Consider the following 19052-nt stretch of genomic DNA (forward strand, 5'->3'; position numbering starts at 1 on the left):
TATCTGAATCCGTCGGTTTCAAAACCGTTCGAAATGGTAAGGATCCGACCCGACAATATATTGCCATCCCATGAAAGGCCGGGCAGCGATAACCGGGCGGCCATTCGCTGCCAGTGGGAGCGGCGCACGAAGCGGCCCTCCGCCTCCTCCGCTCCCCGCATCGCCCTCCGCCCGCCCGTATAAATCCGGAAGAAGTAACCGAAGCGAGTGAGGCAGAGGGTAAGTGGGAACGAGGGAAGGGCTCGAACCATCGTTCGTCGATCGTTCGGCCCTTCTTCTTCCTCTCCATCTTCTCCTCCTCTATTCACCCCGTTGGAAGGATCCTTGTCTCGTTCTGGTAATAATCTCATCCTTCTTCTTCTTCTTCTTCTTGAGATGTTTCTGTAACTCGTATTCACATCTCATCTGTAAACAGGTTGCACAGAATGTGACATCTGCATGTTTCTTTATCTTCTTGAAGTTAATATGATTTGTGTTTACATACTTTGTATTGTGCTGTTTGCGTTCCTTCCTCTGCTTTGCGTTCTGCATATTCAATGATGTCACTCGATAGTGGATGCTTATGGTTTTCTGGTTTGCTGAGCATTCAGCAGAGACGAAGCTTAACTATAAGCCACTTGTAGCTTAGGGTTTGTGTGTTTTTAAGATTCGTTTGGCACAAGATCTGCTGCATAAATTTGTGCATGTAAGCCATTCGATTCTAGGTTTTGCCCTGGTGACTATAACTTTTGCATTTGCTTTTCGAGGACTAGGGTCTAAAGGAAGTTCAATATCAATATTCTTCGATGAGAAGATTCAACTATTGATTGAATTGGTGTTTTTCGATTGACATTTACACATTGGATCATGCAAATCGGCACCAATTGATATTCAATTTTTATTTTTTATTTTTATAATATTGGATGGTCCAAGTTGGGGTCCGACCAAAGCACATGAAGGTAATAGGCTCATCTTGGAACTCATTGTACCTATGCAAATCATAAGCTGAAGTAACCGAGTGAACAGTACAAGTAGGTTGAGCTTGATCAGATGATCTGGCTCAACAAAAGTATGAAAACATTTGTTGAAGTTGTTCTGTTCCATGATATTACTTTGATATTGTTTTAGCATCAATCGATAACTATGAACGCAATTTGTTATCATTTCTCCGCATCAGTGATTAACACAGCAACTCCTTTGGCAGATATAAGCAATGGCAGAAGGTGAGGATGTTCAACCTCTGGTGTGTGACAATGGGACTGGAATGGTCAAGGTACAACTACATCTACATCATATTCTGCAGTCTATTGGTGCTTATGATCCAACTTTGTTGATAGAAATGAAACTGCTATTGCTTTGTACAGAACTTATTTGCAGGAAAAAAAACATGTAGTTGACCCTAAATGGTTGGGACAGTACAACTTATTGCTATTACTGTGGTAGAATTACCTGGGATGGGTATTGTACAACTTTATATGCATCACTTTCTGTAGTATATCAATGCTTAGAATCCATCTTTGTAACTGGCAATGTAATTACTTCAAAGTATTGCTTTTTAGGGAAAAATGCATATAGTTGACCTCAGACAGTTGGCACATTATCGACTTATGTTTATTATTTTGATAGAATTGCTTGGGATGGTTATGGTACAACTACATCTGCTATCACACTCTCCAATCTGTCAATGCTCATAATCCAACAGAGAATGAAATTACTTGGAAGTAATACTCTGTACGGTACTTTATTACAGGAAAAAATACATGTAGTTGTATCACGGCTTATTGTTCCTTTTGTAATGGAATTAATTGGAAGTCAGAACTATCTCTCTCACTTTACCGTCTTATCTTTTTCCTTTATTATCTCACTTTACCAACTTATCTTTTTCCTCTCTTTCTAGGCTGGATTTGCCGGTGATGATGCTCCAAGAGCTGTTTTCCCCAGCATCGTAGGCCGCCCGCGCCACACTGGTGTCATGGTGGGCATGGGTCAGAAAGATGCATATGTCGGGGACGAAGCTCAATCCAAGCGAGGCATTCTGACTCTGAAGTATCCCATCGAGCATGGCATAGTGAACAACTGGGATGACATGGAGAAGATATGGCACCACACCTTCTACAATGAGCTCCGGGTGGCCCCTGAAGAGCACCCCATCCTCCTCACCGAGGCCCCTCTCAACCCGAAAGCTAACCGTGAGAAGATGACCCAGATCATGTTTGAAACCTTCAATGCCCCTGCTATGTACGTCGCCATTCAAGCTGTTCTCTCACTTTATGCTAGTGGTCGCACAACTGGTATGTATCAGATCTTACCTCATCAACAACATCTATGCAATGAACATGCATGTTGATGATTCTCGCACTCGAACTCTTGTGCAGGTATTGTGCTGGACTCAGGGGATGGTGTCAGCCACACAGTCCCAATCTACGAAGGCTACGCCCTCCCACATGCAATCCTGCGCTTGGACTTGGCCGGACGTGACCTGACCGATAACCTCATGAAGATTTTGACCGAGCGTGGCTACTCCTTCACCACCACTGCGGAGCGTGAGATCGTGAGAGACATGAAGGAAAAGCTGTCGTACATCGCTCTCGACTATGAGCAAGAGCTGGAGACTGCTAAGACCAGCTCGTCGGTGGAGAAGTCCTACGAGCTCCCCGATGGGCAGGTGATCACCATCGGCGCGGAGCGGTTCCGCTGCCCGGAGGTGCTCTTCCAGCCATCGATGATCGGGATGGAAGCTGCAGGCATTCACGAGACAACCTACAACTCCATCATGAAGTGCGATGTGGACATCAGGAAGGATCTGTATGGGAACATCGTCCTCAGTGGAGGATCCACCATGTTCACCGGAATTGCCGACAGGATGAGCAAGGAGATCACGGCATTGGCACCGAGCAGCATGAAGATCAAGGTGGTGGCTCCACCAGAGAGGAAGTACAGCGTCTGGATTGGAGGCTCCATCTTGGCATCGCTCAGCACATTCCAACAGGTAAAGTGTTGGACCATGTCTCATCCGTGGTTCAACTAATTTACCCTCCATAAGTGAGGGGAAGTGTTAACAATATACATCAGATCATGTTTCGCCTTTGGTGATAGGGTTGCTGATTCGTGTTTAATCTTGGTTGCAGATGTGGATCGCGAAGGCGGAGTACGATGAGTCCGGCCCATCGATCGTGCACAGGAAATGCTTCTAAATGTTTGCTTCTTTTCAGCGTAAACCAGATCAAGTCAGCCAAAATCCATTGGAAGGAGTTACGTTGTTGTTGCCCAGTGGCTGATGATGATATATGGGGCACACCTGCTTGTGGAGAAGAGAAGGGTCTATTTTGTTGTGTGCTTGTTATACACGAGGCTTTGATTAAACCAGAAAGAACATGATCATAAGCTCTTCTTTCCATTGTCAATCTTGGTCTCTTCTTGAGCTGTGTCGTGAGGCTTCTGTTCCGATATTGAACACATGGTAGACTCGGTCCTTCTCACCATGTTTCTGAGATTTCCAGAGGAGTAAATGCTTTTTCTCATGCCGATGGTTGTGATTATTGGTGCTTGTTTGTGTTTCATGATTCTTCTTGGATCAGCAAAGAGGCACACACATCTGAATCTATTTGCTGATTCACTTCTACGCTCGATGAGCCTGAATTGATTAACTTCTGCACTCGACGCAAAGGTAGATATTAAGAAATAATTCTTGACGCAATACCACTTGAGAATCAGAATCCAAGAATTATGCTATGGTGATCAAAATAGCTTGTGATTTTAAGTGATTTAAAAATATTAGACATCGACATCCCAAAATTCTCCAACATTCTAAAATATATAATATAATTAATAAATATGATTATATAACTTAAAATATGACATTAAATTCAAAAGATCTAAAGTATTAAGTTATAATATTCATCTTTTAATAACAAAAATATTAAAAGACTAAAAAATAATAAAGTTTTTACATCAAATTTAATTATCATCGTAATCAATATCATCATCTTTCTTTTCCTCTCGTCCATCTTTATCAAAATATATTTTTTTCCTCTTCGACAATAACAGGAAATGAGTTTGAGGCTTATGTGATAATTTTTAATCTTTGTTATTTGCCTTATACATAATGTCTATAATTCTTCGAACACGTAAGGTTCTTATCATATCTCCTAATGTCAAACTGTCATATTCAAATATAAGCTTATCTTTGATATTTTGTAAGTTCACACCCATTTCTCTTATCAACTACTCATTTGAATCATTATTGTCTTGTAATGAGATTGGATCAATATTATTTTATATATCATAACAAACCTTCAATATTTGATATACTTTATATAAACAATATTATGTAATCGTTGATGCTCTAATTGCTTCTCTTCAATCTATCATATCATATAATTTAAAAATATATTAATATATATTAAAAATAAATAGATTAATCAAAATAAAAATATTTTATAATCCTTATATGCGAAAAGACACTCCGGTTTCGTTCACAACCAATAACACTATATGTCAAACTAAGAATTTTTATACTCAATTATTGTAAGTTCGGGGTAGAATTTTCAAATAGACTTCATCATTCAACTATAAAATTTATTATATTATTAGTAATAACATAATATACATAGAATTAATTATATTAGTTTATTAATACTTAGGGATATAGTTATCCTAAATCAAACTACCATTGGAATTAAAAAAAAGACCATCGACATTCTTATATAAAGATAATATATGTATGATCTTATCTTATACCCGAAGGCTTGGAACTAATCTTATAATGTACTGATATAATCTATTTATAACTTTTATATCAAACTCCTTAGAGATGTGCTTATAAGAAATTCTAGGTTCAAATAATATCGTGCTGCATGGATGATGAAGTTGACAATTCTATCTTTTGTTTGTAAATATTTTATTATACTTTTATTTATTTCTATTAAGAGACTTTTGAATCGTTTCTTTTCTCTATCCATAGCCTTATAAATATATTTTATTATGAGCTTTCTTTTATTATCTATCAAAAGACTCGGCTTATTATCTTTAATATATAAATGATAAGATTCGAAAAGAACTGATATTAAAATGATATCACTAGCACTCTTGCCTTTAGTTTTTTTGAGATAAATATATTTCTCATATTATGTTTTTGATAATACACACTTTAATATTACGAAGGATGTAGCAAATCAAGTGATATCATATCTCACAAATTCTCCGTTTTCTATAAATTCTCTTATCATATTCAAAGTTCTACTATGATTATAAAAAAATCCAACAATAAAAATTATCTTTTTAAAGTCTTGAAGACTTTAAAAATATTTTCAATATATTCCAACATTAAATCAATATAATTTACTTAAGATAAAAAAAAAAATTAATAAGACTTGGGAGTTACATAGTTATTCCATTTAAATTGAAGATAAAATAATTAAAAGATTAAAAATTTTAAAAGATACTGATTAATACATAGTTGCTTTCATTGTCGGTTGTAACTTGAATGATGTTTTGTTTGTCAATTTCTTCCATAAACTTGCCAAGCAAATAATATATCTTTTCTCTATATTTTATAAAAATATTCTATCTATTGACTTCATAAATATGATTTTTAAAAAATAATTGATCATAAAATTAATTATACTCTTATGTTTCTTATCGGTCTAAACTTTTGAGTAACCATATTTTACACATAATTCTTTGTAGCTATTTAGTAATTTATTTATATAATCCAACTCATTTTTCAATAATAATACTCATATCTCATAATAACTTAGAGGTTTTAATCTCTTATCATATCTCTCAATAGCTTTAATCATCCTCTTAAAACTGTTTAAATGATAAGTACTAAGGGAAAAGATAGAAGAAGCGAGTAATGTGTTGAATTGCTCTTCCCCTTATTTTCTTATCACAAACATCACTTATATTTATTTGTCTTAATTTAGTTTTTGCTTACCCTTGTTGCTTCTATAATCTTTGATACATATATAAGTCTATCGATCCTTTTTTACTCTTATCAATAAACATGGCTTCATTTTCTTTTCTGTCAGATACTCTTTTCTCACTTGGATTGACACTTTCAAAATAATCTTCTTCATCATCATCTCTAATATATTCAATATTATATTCTGATAAAATTTCATAAGATTCGTTTTTTTGTATCTTTTTTTCCGGTATATAAGTCAATAACTCATCTTATACATCAAGTAGACACTTGTTGTAAGTTGATACATTCTTGAAATTTTCTATTAGATGTTGTTTTGCATGAAAATATCACATATAATAATCTTATTACAAAAGATGCAAGCAACTACATTAGGATATTTCTTATCGTTTAGATAATTATATTCCAAGTTAGATCATTTCTTAAATTTTTTAAAAAAACTTCTGAATTATTTTATATACTTATTACTAATCTTAAAACTCTAATAATAATTTCAAATAAATAAGATTAACAATGTTAAAATCTAAATAGTATATTATCAATCTAAATAAAGATTGCTTTGTACAGTAGTTAACAATCAACTATTAACAATATATTATTTACTGTTAATAATAGTTAGAATGAGAGAAAAGTATTATCGACGATGGAAAGTGAGGAAGGAGAGGGCAGCAATGGTAGAGAAACTTTAGACGATGATAGCGATGAAGGAGGAAACTACAGACGACAATAGCAACGATAGAGGAAGCTACGAATACAACCATGACAGTGAAGGAAGCTGCAGACAATAATGAGGAACCTACGAACGGTAATGTCATGAGAGGAGGAAACTTTAGACATGTTTATTGGTGGTGGAGGAAGCTACAGTCCTCTCCCTCAATGGTGGAAGGAACTACACATAGAAGCAACGACGATAGAAACTACTAGGTACGAAGGCTAGGCCATCGGACCCATCCTTCAACGACATAGGAAGCCTTGATCTTATGAGGAAGCATTGGCGACGAAGGCAGAAGTTGCACTAGGGTTGATGGCTGGGGTTGCACTAGTCTCAAGCACTACTTCTTTTACGAGTAAGTAAAAGAAGTAGCTAGTTAGTTCAATTGAACCAGACTTAAAAGTCTGGTTCAGTTACTTCATTTAAATTAGGCGTTTGCATGAGATGCTTGAGACCTGGGTTCAGGGAAGCGCCTAGGCAACACTTTATTGAAGCACATTACCTGATCATCTCTTAAGGCGCATTAGCCTCGCCTCATCTCACCTGAGTACCTAGGCGAATGCTCGAATGCATATTTAAATTGCTGGTGATCTTTTGATATTAAACAATAGCTTCCAAACCTAATAGAATCACACATGAAAAAAAAATATTAGAAAAAATATGAATTACACGAGGATGTAATTCATTGGAATATTTCTCAATCGCTTACTACCAACGATGTACAACCATGTCGATCCTAAGTACAGAGGAAAAAAAAAAGGTGGAGTTGCATTAGGACAACAATGTCAGATGTTATGAATATAAACCTTAACCACTTTCATCCATTTCTTATCACCAACAACATACAAACACAAATCTTTAACGATGACCCAAGTCGGTCTTGCAAATTTTATTCCAACATAGGAACAAGCTTAAGAGAGTTGCTTACAGTACAACAGAGGAGGATCTCAAACGATGCAAGCAAGAGAAAAAGCTGGAGAAAAGGAGCCTCTTTTTCTAATGAAACCTTAAATACTCGTCACTTGGCAGTAGCTGCTAATTAACAAACTCCAGTGGTCTTGCCTTTGGCCTTACTGGCCAAGACCATCTTCTTCAAAGCTTCAGTCACAGAGCGTTGTATCTTCATCTCTCTGGCATGCTTGGCCTCCTCGCCATTGCCATTCTTTGGTGGGAGCGCATCAAGCTCATGCAACACCCTCTCGATGTCGTGAACGAGACGCTCTGCCAATGTCCGGCTGAAGTCCTCCCGGATGACGACGCGGAGAACGGTCACGTGCTGTGCATCAGGCGGCATGGTGTACGCCGGCACAATCCACCCATACCTGCGTAAGAAATCTGACACCTCAAACTCATCATGTCGACTTCGGTCCTTGAGCGAGAACGCCACAAGGGGTACACCATTGTCCTTAGAGACTATGTTGAACCGCCCAGTCTTCTCAAGGCCATTCTTCAGCACCAAAGCATTCTCCTGACAGTTCTCAATTATGTTCTTGTACCCCTGCATCAATAGTCCGATGCTATGTGGTATTATGCATGAGAGAGCATATAAGGGAGTCAAATTTTCAGCAGAAGAATTCAAAAGTCTGCCAGAAAAACAAGACCTTAAACACAGTCACAAGATTAATCATGAAAGTCACAAAATTATATTAACTAGGTCTCTTACCTCATAACCCAAGCGAATTAGTTGGTAGTACTGTGCAATGACTTGGCTAGAGCCTGGAAATCATAGAGGATAGATAGCGTCCCAACAACAATTGACTGTAAGGGGATAACAAGCTTTTGTGCCATGTGTTTGGTGGATTGATTTGTTACCTTTGGAGAAGTTGAGAGTGAATGTAGGTTGATCGGTGCCAAGGTAGTTGATGTGGAAGATGAGTTCTTCAGGTAGGTCCTCCTTGCTCCGCCAGATGACCCATCCGATGCCAGCATACACAAGACCATACTTGTGGCCACTGACATTAATGCTCTTCACTAGCGGTAGTCTGAAGTCCCATGTCAGGTCTGGGTACAAGAATGGTGCAATGAACCCACCGCTCGCAGCATCAACATGGATTGGTGTGTCCCAACTGTGATACAATTATGGTTTAGTCTAAACAAATGATGGCACGTTATTGATAATAGTAAAAAGGGATGGAAAAGGAGCAATTTTGACTTAAGGAACAAAAGAAAGTAACTACACAAAATTTAGAAAGCAAAATTGCCTCTAAAGTTTGTCGTCAGTCTAGTTGTTCAATCATATAAAAAATAGTTTTTGAAAGGTATACTTGACAACAATTCACTAGCAGGATATGAAGTGAAAAGTGACGGACTTTCAGTTATGGTTGTTGAGGTAGGCCTGGTAATGAGACTGAACTTGTTCGATAAATCAGGTTGGTTATTGATTGTTCGTTCATGAAGTTTAAATACGATAGCCATTGAGGAGGTCATGAGTGGATTTATATGCTTACCCAGTTTCCTTGTTCTTCTGAGTTAGGAGGTCATTGAGAAGCTTCACATCCTCGAATTCTCCATTAAGGGTTGAACCTAGGATTGCGGCAACACAAATGGTGTTCTCATCAACCATGTCAACTGCTTTGTGAGGGTCCATGACAAAGTAGTCATCCCTCAGCTTCACTTCCTTAAGTTCCACCTCAAAGTACCTCGCGAACTTCTCCCAGCAGACCTATTATGATCAAAGAGTTGTGTCGCAATACTTGAAAACATGCAATAGGTAGAAGGTAGACATACCTAAGATAATTCAGCATCAAATGCTTACTTGTACGTTGGCACCGGTGACAATGTTCGGTTTGTCACAAGGCTTGCCTTCAGCTTTCCTCTTGTTCTGCCATTTCCTCTTGAAGGCTAGCCCAGCAAGCATTATGGCTTCTGAAGAGCCCACAGTTCCAACTCCCACCGCAGCCTCTGACTCACCGATAGGAGCATTGAAGAGATGGGCAATCATGTTCACACATCGGTTCTGAATCAACAAAGGAACATGAATGTTAAAGCAGTCAAGCTCATTTTTTTCTTTAGCTGGGAGATTATGACTACAAATCACTCAAAATTTTGGCTGGAATTAAATGGAAATCACTTGATTTTCTGGATTAAAGGTGGTGGCAATATGCTAATTTGTATTTGACACTGGTTCCTTGATCCACTACAACAACCTCTTTTACATTAATCAAATATCATGATTGAGAATTGTAGTCTTCATTTTTTTGTTAATTTAACTAAAAATAATAATCACTATTTCTTCTCTTTCATCCTTCCACAATACGCAGTAGTGTCTCGCTATGTAGCAGGTGAAGTCCAAAACCAAATCTATTTTTTACGAAAGAAAAGAGCGAGTGACTGACCAATTCATATTTCTCCCTAAAAGCTCAAACTTTGAGATGGATCTAAAGACTCCTCGCTCAAAAATCCAACATCAAGATCACCCTCTTGAGGTCAATCATCGCATGGCGGGAAAAGACCAGAGCTACTGATGTCCAGGCGAACGATTTCGAGTCCGGCCTGCAGGAATAAGGAAGGGCGGACCGCGCCAACGCCAGTCGGCTCCCGACATCCGCGTCGGCTTCAGCCATGCGAAGAGAAGCATCGGCTGATCTGGGGATTAGTTCTTCTTCCTTCGTGTAACCCTCTTTTCCCGGAGAGGGGTGAGGCCGGGGGAAGCGTCTTGCCCACACCCCGACGATCACGCGGCACAAATCTTAAAAACGGGCCCATCGAGTGCAAGCCCGAATCTCAACGGACCATGGATGTGGCTGCCGATCGATAAGATGTTCCCCAATTTTGATCGAGCCACAATAACATTAATTGGATGTCAATAATATGATCAATTTGTTCATATCACCTAATAAATCACTCGATCTGATAACTTTCAATTTGACTAACCTAGCTAGCGAGATCATGTGAAATCGGGTCAACGATCGATTTATTAGGTGATATGAACGATCGATTACGACTGCCGTCCTCACACCGACATCTATATTGAAGCCGATCGCAACGTATAGCTACCGAAGCCCCAGCGACACGTCAAACCAAAACCAAACCATTTGTGACCGTCGTCTCTGAACCCCAATAGCATCGACTCACCAGCGGCCAAATCGAGTCTTATTGCGGTCCCCACTGGGTTCGAGTCACGGGTTGATTGGGTTCGATGTCGATTGGTACGACTTCACATGTCCCCACGATTAAATATCCCTTAGTCGGCAACTATGATGCAAGCTTATACGTCGCGTGGAAAGCAGGGATTGGTCGACGAACTAGCGGTGCCCAGCAAATAACTCAATTTAATATGATCCACCGGCGGAGACGGATCCACGGTCACATCAACCCGCGTCCCACACAGTAATCATTGTCGGATGGGGTCCACACGTTCGGCGAAACGGTCATTTTACTTGCAAGGGAAGGCATTTCGTCAAACAAGATGAGGGTGATATTTACCTGGAGCTCGGTGGTGACGGGGTACTCGTCCATGTCGACGTAGTTCTTGTTGACGGCGGCCATGATGAGCTTGTCGCACTCCGGCTCCATCCAGGTGGTGACGAACGACGCCAGGTTCAGCCGCGGGTTCCCGTCCAGCATCAGCTCGTCGTTGATGATCTGGTACGCCGCCTCCTTGGGGATCGAGTTCGCCGGCATCCGGAACCTGCACGCCGCACGATACGACGATCAAGTGGCTCACGCGACAAGAGTAGAAGCAGAAGCAGAAGAGCAGACCTGGGGAGGGAATCGCGGACGTAGCGGGAGGCGAAGGTGTGCTGGATCGACACGTCCGTCTCCGACGCGATCCTCGAGAGCGCCATGGCCGTTTCCTGCCTGAAACCGGGAGGATATGGAGGTATCTGAGAGACAGGGAGGTGGGCGTTTACCTTGGCATGGATGGTGTTATTATAGTGGGGGATAGCCTTGCTTTTTCGTATAGAATGGTGGAAGGCCAAGAGGAAGCGACATGGGCTCTTTCAGTGGGACAGAAGATGGTGACTATTCTTCACGACACGATTCCCATTCTTTCACGGAGAGACTTTTCTTGAGCAGACTGAGAGTTATTGACGTGGCAAATCATGTATGGATTCTCTTTGTCCAGATCGCAGCTTACACGGGATTCAACCAATCGAAGGACCGCAGGTGACGCAGTCTTCCGTCGACGGGGTTCCTATAGCATCGCAGCAAATAAACATCAGATCAAATCTAATGATTGATACAGCTTTTACTTGATATGTTGTCTTCTTTATTGAAGCATTTATAGTTTTTATATATAGCTTTTACTAAGTATTATGTATCATGGAAACCAGTAATAGTCCTACCAAAACCATGTCATCCTTTCCTTCCATAGATTGATGAAGACTGGAACTAACCCTGATACAGATCATGTCATCTCTTTCTCGATGACGATTACTTATATCGGAGACGAAACGTTGACTGAGGTCTTCACAATAAAAGAAATCAAATCAAAACAAGCAACTTAAGATTGCAACAACCACATTACCTTAGTCAAGACAGTTCACAATAACTAAAAAACCGAAAGCACCTTATAAACGATCATTTTTATACGTTATGAGACTGTACTGGAAAGAACTAGAAAAGTCAATCCTTCTAGGCAATTATGGAACACAAACACTAATCATTATATCATAGTATACATCCTAAGCATCTTATCCACCACAATCCCACCACAGAGCAAAGAAAAGCATGAAAGCTTGGCTCATGAGGTAAAGAGCAAAATCATTGATGGATGAACAATGAGAAAAAGGTACACGATGGGTTTTACAGATAAAACTGACAATGACCGCTTCTTAAAAATATGGGAGACATGCCAAGGCATCAAAAAGAATAACCTGAGTTTTCTTAGTCATAGTACAACATCCTACTTATCTTATCCACCACAATCACATCAGAGAGCAAAAAAATTCATGAAAACATGCCAAGGCATCAAAAAGAATGACCTGAGTTTTCTTAGTCATGGTTTAACATCCTACTTATCTCATCCACCACGATCACATCAGAGAGCAAAGAAAAATCATGAAAACTTCACGCGTGAGATTAGACGCAAAATCTTTGATGGATGAACAATGAAAACAATGACCGCTTCTTAAAAATATGGGAGACATGCCAAGGCGTCAAACAGAATGACCTGAGTTTTCTTAGTCATAGTATAACATCCTACTTATCTTATCCACCACGATCCCACCAGAAATCAAAGAAAAAGCATGAAAACTTCACGCATCAGATTAGAGGCACAATCTTTAATGGATGAACAATGAAAACAATGAAAAAAACAAAAAAAAAAAAGTACACAATGCATATTACAAATAAAGCTGTGCTCAAAACCAGATGACAGATTCCACTATTGAACAAAACAATGACCATTTCTTAAAAGTATGGGAGACATGCCAAGCCATCAAAAAGAATAACCTGAGTTTTCTTAGTCATGGAATCTCAAGACAGCAAGGTAAAAGGTGGGCTCATCAACAAATTCTGTTATATGAAACGAATGTTCCATCGCCACCCTTCCTAGCTCTGTTCTATCAGGCAAGTTATTAGTCACCATATCAGGATATTGCTGCCTATGGTTTTGCTCTATGACCTCCCTCCCTTGATCAAAGCTGAGAACCACCCTTGCACCTGTAAAATACAAATTGAGTCGACATGAAGGGATTGTTGTCAAATGTAGCAGCAAAAATATTACAGAAGAAATATTTGGATGTCCAGAGGTAGAAGTTTGAAGAATGGTTGATTAAACTGCAGTAGTTATAGAATTCTAGGTGCTCGTAAGTGGGATCGATTTTGATCAGTGACAACATGGGTTAGCTATGAAGTTGACACAGCAATAAAAAAAAAGAACATGAGCAATAAATGCATCTTGTTGCCAACACAAATTGGACTATGTTTTCCAAAACAATGTTTCGACTTATCAGCCATCAGGTGAATCCACACCAATGCTGATTTCTAAAGTTCCCAGTCTCCGAAACAGAAACCAATACGTTGACCTTATTAGCATTTGATTATCCTTGGCTTTATTAGACAAGCCTCTGCCACTACTTGAAAATCATGCTGGCAGACCAAATGTTGGCTTTTGTATAGAATATTACTTTGCTAGTTCCCTCATTCATGTAGAAATACCAACCAGCTCAATCTCTTATCCAAGCCTTCCTACAAGCTAACATTCTTTCCAAGTTCAAAGGGAGAAACTTAAATCTTGCAAAATCACTGGGTTTCCTATATCTGTTTGTCTAGTCGTAAATCTCGTAAGAAGGCCTCGTTAATGTGCTATCCCCAGTGGCTGTTGCTAACATTAGTTAAACAAATAAATTTACAAATTTCTCTTCTTTGATACTTTCGATATGGAACAGCACTTTAACAGACCTCTTCTTTCAAGTAATAGCATTCAAGCGAGAGAAGAAAGTGATGGGTGTCGAACTGACTCATATTTACAAAGGCTCAAAGGTACCAAAAGACCACAATGACTCCCGGTAACTCTCCTAGTAATAGACATTGGACCCCTAAACTAAAAAGGACTCTACTATGGCAATTGCATAATATACCATGCAAAGTTTTGAAATTTCTTTGATACCAACAGAGAAGTTGCCAACTTTTGAGCATTCAGGTCTGTGATCTAATTGTCAAAAATAGTTTTGCGAAATAGCAGCCGCACTGGTGACAATTCTATAATTCATCCACTGCAACAAGATTACATGGAAAAGAAAAAGAAAGACTTCAATCTAGTTAAAAGGATGAGGTTCTAAGAAATCGAAACAATTTTGTCATGTCAGTCAATCAGGCGATATCATTCAAGATTCACAATCTCCAGCAAAAACAAACAATAAATATATGAGCCAAAGGTGGCACCTTTAATGACAACGAACTGATAAGACCTGCATGGTTACCTAAATGACGCCAATTTTAGTTCATTCATGATGGCGTTTTAGGATATGAGGAAGAAACGAACCTGGAGAGGACTTCCCAGCAAGCGAGCTCAACAGCTGATCAATCGAAACGCCCATCCCAGGGAAATAGCAGATGAACACGGCATCAAAGGGCGAGAACCTCTCGGGCACGGCGTCGACCCCGCCCTGCCAGCACCGCACCCGGTCGTGGCTCTCCTTGATCATGGCGAGCACGAAAAGCGACTCATGGATCGCCACCAGGAGCTCGCAGGGGGCCGACTCGACCACCCGGTCGACGAAACTTAGGGTCGGAAGTGCGGCGAGAACCCTGGAGCCGGTCCCCCTGATGTCAGCGGCCGAGATGATCCGGCGGGCCTTATCGGCCCGCTGCTCCTCGTTATTGGTGGCATCGGCGTCGAGGAAGGACCAGTCCCTCTCGACGAGCTCCCCCAGTGGGAGCGCAGAGGCGGAGAAGGCAACGGGGGAGGGAAGGAGCGGCGGGACTGGCGAGGAGGAGAGGCGGCGGAGCGAGCGGCGGGGTCGAAGGTGGAAGCGGCAAGGAGAAAGGTTTGAGGCTGGGATTCGGATGGGGTGGAGGAAGGGAAGCGCGGAGGAAAGGACAGAGAGGAGAGCCATGGCGAGGGTTTCGCGGTGGCGAGCGATTGCGAGTGTCGATAGGCGGGACATGCCTCAAGATCGGTGCTAATGCGCGGAGGGTTCCGATGCCGCCTCCATGGGTCCAACACACATGAAACAGGAAACGTGCTAACGATAAATACTGTAACGTTTTCGTCAACAGCCTTAACGGTATGAAAGAAACGACGTTAAATATTTTGTTTTTATAAATATAAGTATCGTAATATATTTTTAAAAATATAAATATTAAAATAATAAAAATAATTAATTATAGGAGATAATATATAATTAGCTTAACCCTCCTACACTGCCTTGTCATGTACACCCTAAAGATTAAGGGTACCAAACGTATGCAAAGATAAATCAGAAATCAAGTCATTTCGTAATCCAAATTTGATTGAAATCAAATCAATTCTTTCCGGTATAGAAACGGTACACGACTCTCGTATTAGGGTTAAGATTAAGATTAAATTAAATTTAAGACTAAGTTAAGGATTAGGATTAAGATTAGAGATAAATCAAGATTGTTATGTTAATGTTGATTCGAAGTTAATTAAGATCCTTTCGTATGTCTGAAGTTGATTTGACACTTTTTTACCTAATTCCAATAGTATAAAACATTACAAAACTACATTAAAAACACTCCTGACATCAAATTATTCAAGACTCTTTTATAATGAGTCTTGAATATTATTACTCTTTTAATAGATATCAGTTATGGGAAAGATGATATCTCTTTCGAACTTAACTATAATCATGGTGTCACAAATCCGAGATATGATAATATTCGATCCAACTCTTGAGAAGTCAATCACGTGACACTAAGGTGTCGAACACGTGATGATGAGATGTCAATCACGAGGTGCTAATACATCAAACACATGATGATGAGATATCAACCTCATGTCTATCCTTGTATCCAAGGCTAAATTAGAATTGGAGCTGCATGCATGTTGAGGGCCATGAGAAATTGGCACGCTTAACCGGTGAGACTGCATCCAAGACTGCTGCAACTTTGTTTAATATGTTCTCTTAGATTGATGTAATTGTAATTGATCTTTTCCAGATCCAATAGGAATATGCATAATTTCTCAAGGTAGATGAACTAAATAAACAAAACAGCCAAAGGCTCCATTAACAGTCAAGTGGAGGTATAAGCACCTTGAAGATCCAACCTGTTTACTGTTTGAAACAGCAGGCAAGGAAATGAAACTTTACTCCTTATTCAAGACCTTTGGAACTTTTATATATGGGTCGTCGTAGCTTGGAACTGCTGCTATAATTGCCTCCCTATATTCGTTTCATAACATAAAAATTGTGACTCAGTCCAAAGAATTGTATCTACATCTAGGCAAGTCATAAATTTGCTCACCTGTTCCCAAATGTTTCTGGAGCATCTTCTCTTTGGCTTGTGCTAGCATCAGCATCTGAGTAAGAAAAATAAGAAATAAACAGAAAAGTGGATAGATTAATCACCACTGCATGTCACAGATGATATAGAAAACGTTTATAGCATTTAATATTCATTCTTATAATGTAAAAACAAAATAATAAGAAACTGATAATTCCTTTCTTTTTTTTTTTTTTGCATATATTCGTTCTAATACTGGTCGGGGCATGAACCAATCATTTCAGTAGCCCCACTTTTTAAGTATAACTGTCTACTCAACAGCTTTCTTCTGAAAATTTTGAATTCATGTAATAGTTGTAAACCAAATTCTGCCTACCTGAAGGTACAAAAATCACAGCATTTGTTCGCGGATCATGCTTGGTGGTACCATTGAGTTGGGAGACTTGAAAATTTTAATCACAAGATTGTATATTTGGAAACCAACTGCAAGTCACCATATAGAATATCACTTGTCGTCTAGGTAAAACATGATTGTTGTTTCCCCTTCTGAAATATTATGAGATTTATCCCTGTTTGCATGAACTTCAATTGCAAATAAGATGCAGGAATTCAGATGCTAAACAGCCTTGTACGATGTTGAGCATGAAACTGAACCTCGAGTTGACAATCGAACACCGAACCTTCAATGAAGCATTCAGTATTTCCAGTTGTGCTTAAAATTGGATGCATATGATCATGAGAATTGGCTTCTGATGTATGTCTATGAAATCCTCAAACCAACAACAAGATTCATATTAATGGTCTAAATCTGGTATTGATCTACATCCTCTGAAGCATCGCCATATCAAAATCATGAGGAAAGTGTGATTTTGATAATTCATTAACTTGTTCAAATACAATGTAAATTATGATATAACATCAATATTTCTATTGACAACCTCTTTTTGCTATTTAAAACCCTGTTAAAGAACTCTTAATATTTTATAAGTTACCCCAATGCAAATGGACGTAAATGCTCTCAACTTATCACTTAATTCCAACAAGCTCTTCCAACCCCTTTCTTCCCCTTCTTTTTCTTCTTCTTCTCCTCCTAACTGTCGGAGCATCTTTCATCGTCGATGAAGCAAAAAGATGAAAAAATGACATTTGATAATCAAGTGGAGCGATCTAAAGATCAAAGAGGAGGCGAGAAATAGGATTTACCGGTTATATGAAGTAATGGTAATTGGCTGGTTGTGGGAAATAATAGTAGGATCTTGTGGTTTATATGAAGTAAGGGGTTGCCTATGGCAATCGCTAATATCATTCATTTTTTCCTGATGCATGGGCAAATGATCTTGTGGTTTCATTATTTTTTTACATGAGAGTACTTATAGAGGTGCAGAATCACATCAGCAATAGAACTATCCAACTTTACAATTAGCATATAAATCCAACTATCAATATATGCTTTAATCACCAGAAAACCTTAAGAAACAGTTTTATGATTGCCAAGCTTAAAGTGCAATTGCGCAAGATTAAAGGTTGTGTACCAGCTCGAAGTGACGGTTCAATGGTTTCCAGATCAACAGCCTGAAGTTGTCCAAACCTATTGAAAAGAAATGATCAAAGACCATGCCAAGATATGCTCAACACAGAAAATCACACAACAACAGCAAAATGTTCAGCCATCTCCAGTAGCTGCCCTTCTATATAGCTTGACTGGCTATCAAGAAACTACCAATAATCTTGTGAACAAAACATCCTCACTAAAATAGAAAGAATTGTAGTTCTAACTCTCAGAGTCATTTTCTTTTGGAAAAGAAGAGATACAAATCAAAGCTACGTATCCATTTGAAAAGGATCACAGTACAGCTAGGTAGAACTGTGAAGGCAATTCCAATATCTTGAAATCGTAATAAGCAGATAGGAAATGTGTAAATGAATCACCCGTCATTAGGATAACAAATTGAACCATAAAACTGATATCACACATCTCGAGAATAACATGAAATCCAAAAGTTATACAGTCCGAGGGAGATCGGGCGTACCAGTCGATGACTTGTCTGATCTTGGGGGCAAATTGTTCCACCTGCCACGAAGAGCAGAAACCAAAAAGAGGGGAGCTTTAGATGAAAACCAAGCCGATACCGAACCACGGGAGCGGGAAAGGAAGAGGCTCAAACCTCTTCCGGGGTGAGGGAGATGCGAGCGGTGTCGGCGAGGCGGGAGACGTCAGGGGGTTCGGGGGCGGCGCAACGCGCGAGGGACGAGGAGTACGGCCGCGGCTTGGCCCCTCCCGCACGAAGCAGAATCAGCGTCGAACCGGACCGGGACCCGGCGGAGAGGTGGCGGAGGAAGGCGGCGCCGCAGCCGAGCGCCGAAGTGACCGACATCTCGTGATTCCTTCGCGGACGGACCTCATCAGTTCCCTCTCACCAACGATATCCTTGACTGGGTAGGGTTGACAACAGGCCTGGGCCAGACCGGGTGAGTTAACGAACCGGTTCTAATTAGGGGATGGCCCGATTCCGGACCGCGTTCTCAGTGGACTGGATCGAGAACGAACTACAAACTGATTTAGTCCCAGTCCATTGCGTT

At 39.8% G+C, this 19052-nt stretch overlaps 4 protein-coding genes across 7 annotated transcripts; 1 reads left to right on the top strand and 3 right to left on the bottom strand.

The window, feature by feature from the left end:
• The first annotated feature begins 93 nt into the window (after positions 1–93).
• On the top strand, positions 94–3383 carry LOC135611275 (actin-like). Its single transcript, XM_065106868.1, has 5 exons — positions 94–337; positions 1184–1252; positions 1877–2270; positions 2355–2968; positions 3108–3383. Exons 2-5 carry the CDS (start codon positions 1193–1195, stop codon positions 3171–3173), a joined length of 1134 nt encoding a protein of 377 aa, XP_064962940.1. The 5' UTR covers positions 94–337; positions 1184–1192; the 3' UTR covers positions 3174–3383.
• Positions 3384–7474: 4091 nt separating this feature from the next.
• On the bottom strand, positions 7475–11452 carry LOC135611276 (glutamate decarboxylase-like). The gene is made up of 7 exons (XM_065106874.1): positions 11319–11452; positions 11043–11247; positions 9373–9573; positions 9065–9279; positions 8430–8683; positions 8281–8333; positions 7475–8115 (listed from the first exon to the last, which is right to left on the bottom strand). The coding sequence occupies exons 1-7, from the start codon at positions 11402–11404 to the stop codon at positions 7657–7659; spliced, it is 1473 nt and encodes a 490-aa protein (XP_064962946.1). The 5' UTR covers positions 11405–11452; the 3' UTR covers positions 7475–7656.
• A 168-nt stretch (positions 11453–11620) lies between these two features.
• On the bottom strand, positions 11621–15234 carry LOC135611277 (uncharacterized). Of its 3 annotated transcripts, XR_010486488.1 has the most exons (4): positions 14548–15234; positions 13014–13223; positions 11906–12027; positions 11621–11754 (listed from the first exon to the last, which is right to left on the bottom strand). XR_010486488.1 is itself a non-coding variant. In XM_065106876.1 (3 exons), the coding sequence occupies exons 1-2, from the start codon at positions 15170–15172 to the stop codon at positions 13024–13026; spliced, it is 825 nt and encodes a 274-aa protein (XP_064962948.1). In that variant the 5' UTR covers positions 15173–15234; the 3' UTR covers positions 11628–11754; positions 13014–13023. The 3 variants fall into 3 exon arrangements, 2 of the variants coding, with proteins under 2 accessions (XP_064962948.1, XP_064962947.1); XM_065106876.1 differs by lacking the exon at positions 11906–12027 and having other exon boundaries at positions 11628–11754; XM_065106875.1 differs by lacking the exons at positions 11621–11754; positions 11906–12027 and having other exon boundaries at positions 12918–13223.
• LOC103982277 (glutamyl-tRNA(Gln) amidotransferase subunit C, chloroplastic/mitochondrial) lies at positions 13000–18895 on the bottom strand. 2 transcript variants are annotated; one of them, XR_671482.3, is made up of 6 exons: positions 18638–18884; positions 18503–18543; positions 18005–18060; positions 16494–16548; positions 16283–16411; positions 13000–13223 (listed from the first exon to the last, which is right to left on the bottom strand). XR_671482.3 is itself a non-coding variant. In XM_009399166.3 (5 exons), the coding sequence occupies exons 1-5, from the start codon at positions 18845–18847 to the stop codon at positions 16336–16338; spliced, it is 438 nt and encodes a 145-aa protein (XP_009397441.2). In that variant the 5' UTR covers positions 18848–18895; the 3' UTR covers positions 16136–16335. The 2 variants fall into 2 exon arrangements, 1 of the variants encoding a protein (XP_009397441.2); XM_009399166.3 differs by lacking the exon at positions 13000–13223 and having other exon boundaries at positions 16136–16411; positions 18638–18895.
• Positions 18896–19052: the final 157 nt, after the last annotated feature.

The sequence above is a fragment of the Musa acuminata genome, chromosome BXJ2-4 (assembly GCF_036884655.1).
Source record: "Musa acuminata AAA Group cultivar baxijiao chromosome BXJ2-4, Cavendish_Baxijiao_AAA, whole genome shotgun sequence".
Taxonomy (NCBI): Eukaryota; Viridiplantae; Streptophyta; class Magnoliopsida; order Zingiberales; family Musaceae; genus Musa; species Musa acuminata.

Excerpts from the sequence above, each read along its gene's own strand:
- LOC103982277 (XM_009399166.3), bottom strand. The coding sequence starts at position 18,847 with ATGTCGGTCACTTCGGCGCTCGGCTGCGGCGCCGCCTTCCTCCGCCAC. Across the intron at positions 18,544-18,637 it reads TCTCCCTCACCCCGGAAGAG|GTGGAACAATTTGCCCCCAA; the intron begins GTTTGAGCCTCT and ends TCTTCGTGGCAG. Across the intron at positions 16,412-16,493 it reads CCAGAAACATTTGGGAACAG|GGAGGCAATTATAGCAGCAG; the intron begins GTGAGCAAATTT and ends AAACGAATATAG.
- LOC135611277 (XM_065106876.1), bottom strand. The coding sequence starts at position 15,172 with ATGTCCCGCCTATCGACACTCGCAATCGCTCGCCACCGCGAAACCCTC. Across the intron at positions 13,224-14,547 it reads TGCTGGGAAGTCCTCTCCAG|GTGCAAGGGTGGTTCTCAGC; the intron begins GTTCGTTTCTTC and ends TGTATTTTACAG.
- LOC135611276 (XM_065106874.1), bottom strand. The coding sequence starts at position 11,404 with ATGGCGCTCTCGAGGATCGCGTCGGAGACGGACGTGTCGATCCAGCAC. Across the intron at positions 9,280-9,372 it reads TCACCGGTGCCAACGTACAA|GTCTGCTGGGAGAAGTTCGC; the intron begins GTAAGCATTTGA and ends TGATCATAATAG. Across the intron at positions 8,684-9,064 it reads CAGAAGAACAAGGAAACTGG|TTGGGACACACCAATCCATG; the intron begins GTAAGCATATAA and ends ATTGTATCACAG.
- LOC135611275 (XM_065106868.1), top strand. The coding sequence starts at position 1,193 with ATGGCAGAAGGTGAGGATGTTCAACCTCTGGTGTGTGACAATGGGACT. Across the intron at positions 2,271-2,354 it reads TGCTAGTGGTCGCACAACTG|GTATTGTGCTGGACTCAGGG; the intron begins GTATGTATCAGA and ends ACTCTTGTGCAG. Across the intron at positions 2,969-3,107 it reads CGCTCAGCACATTCCAACAG|ATGTGGATCGCGAAGGCGGA; the intron begins GTAAAGTGTTGG and ends TCTTGGTTGCAG.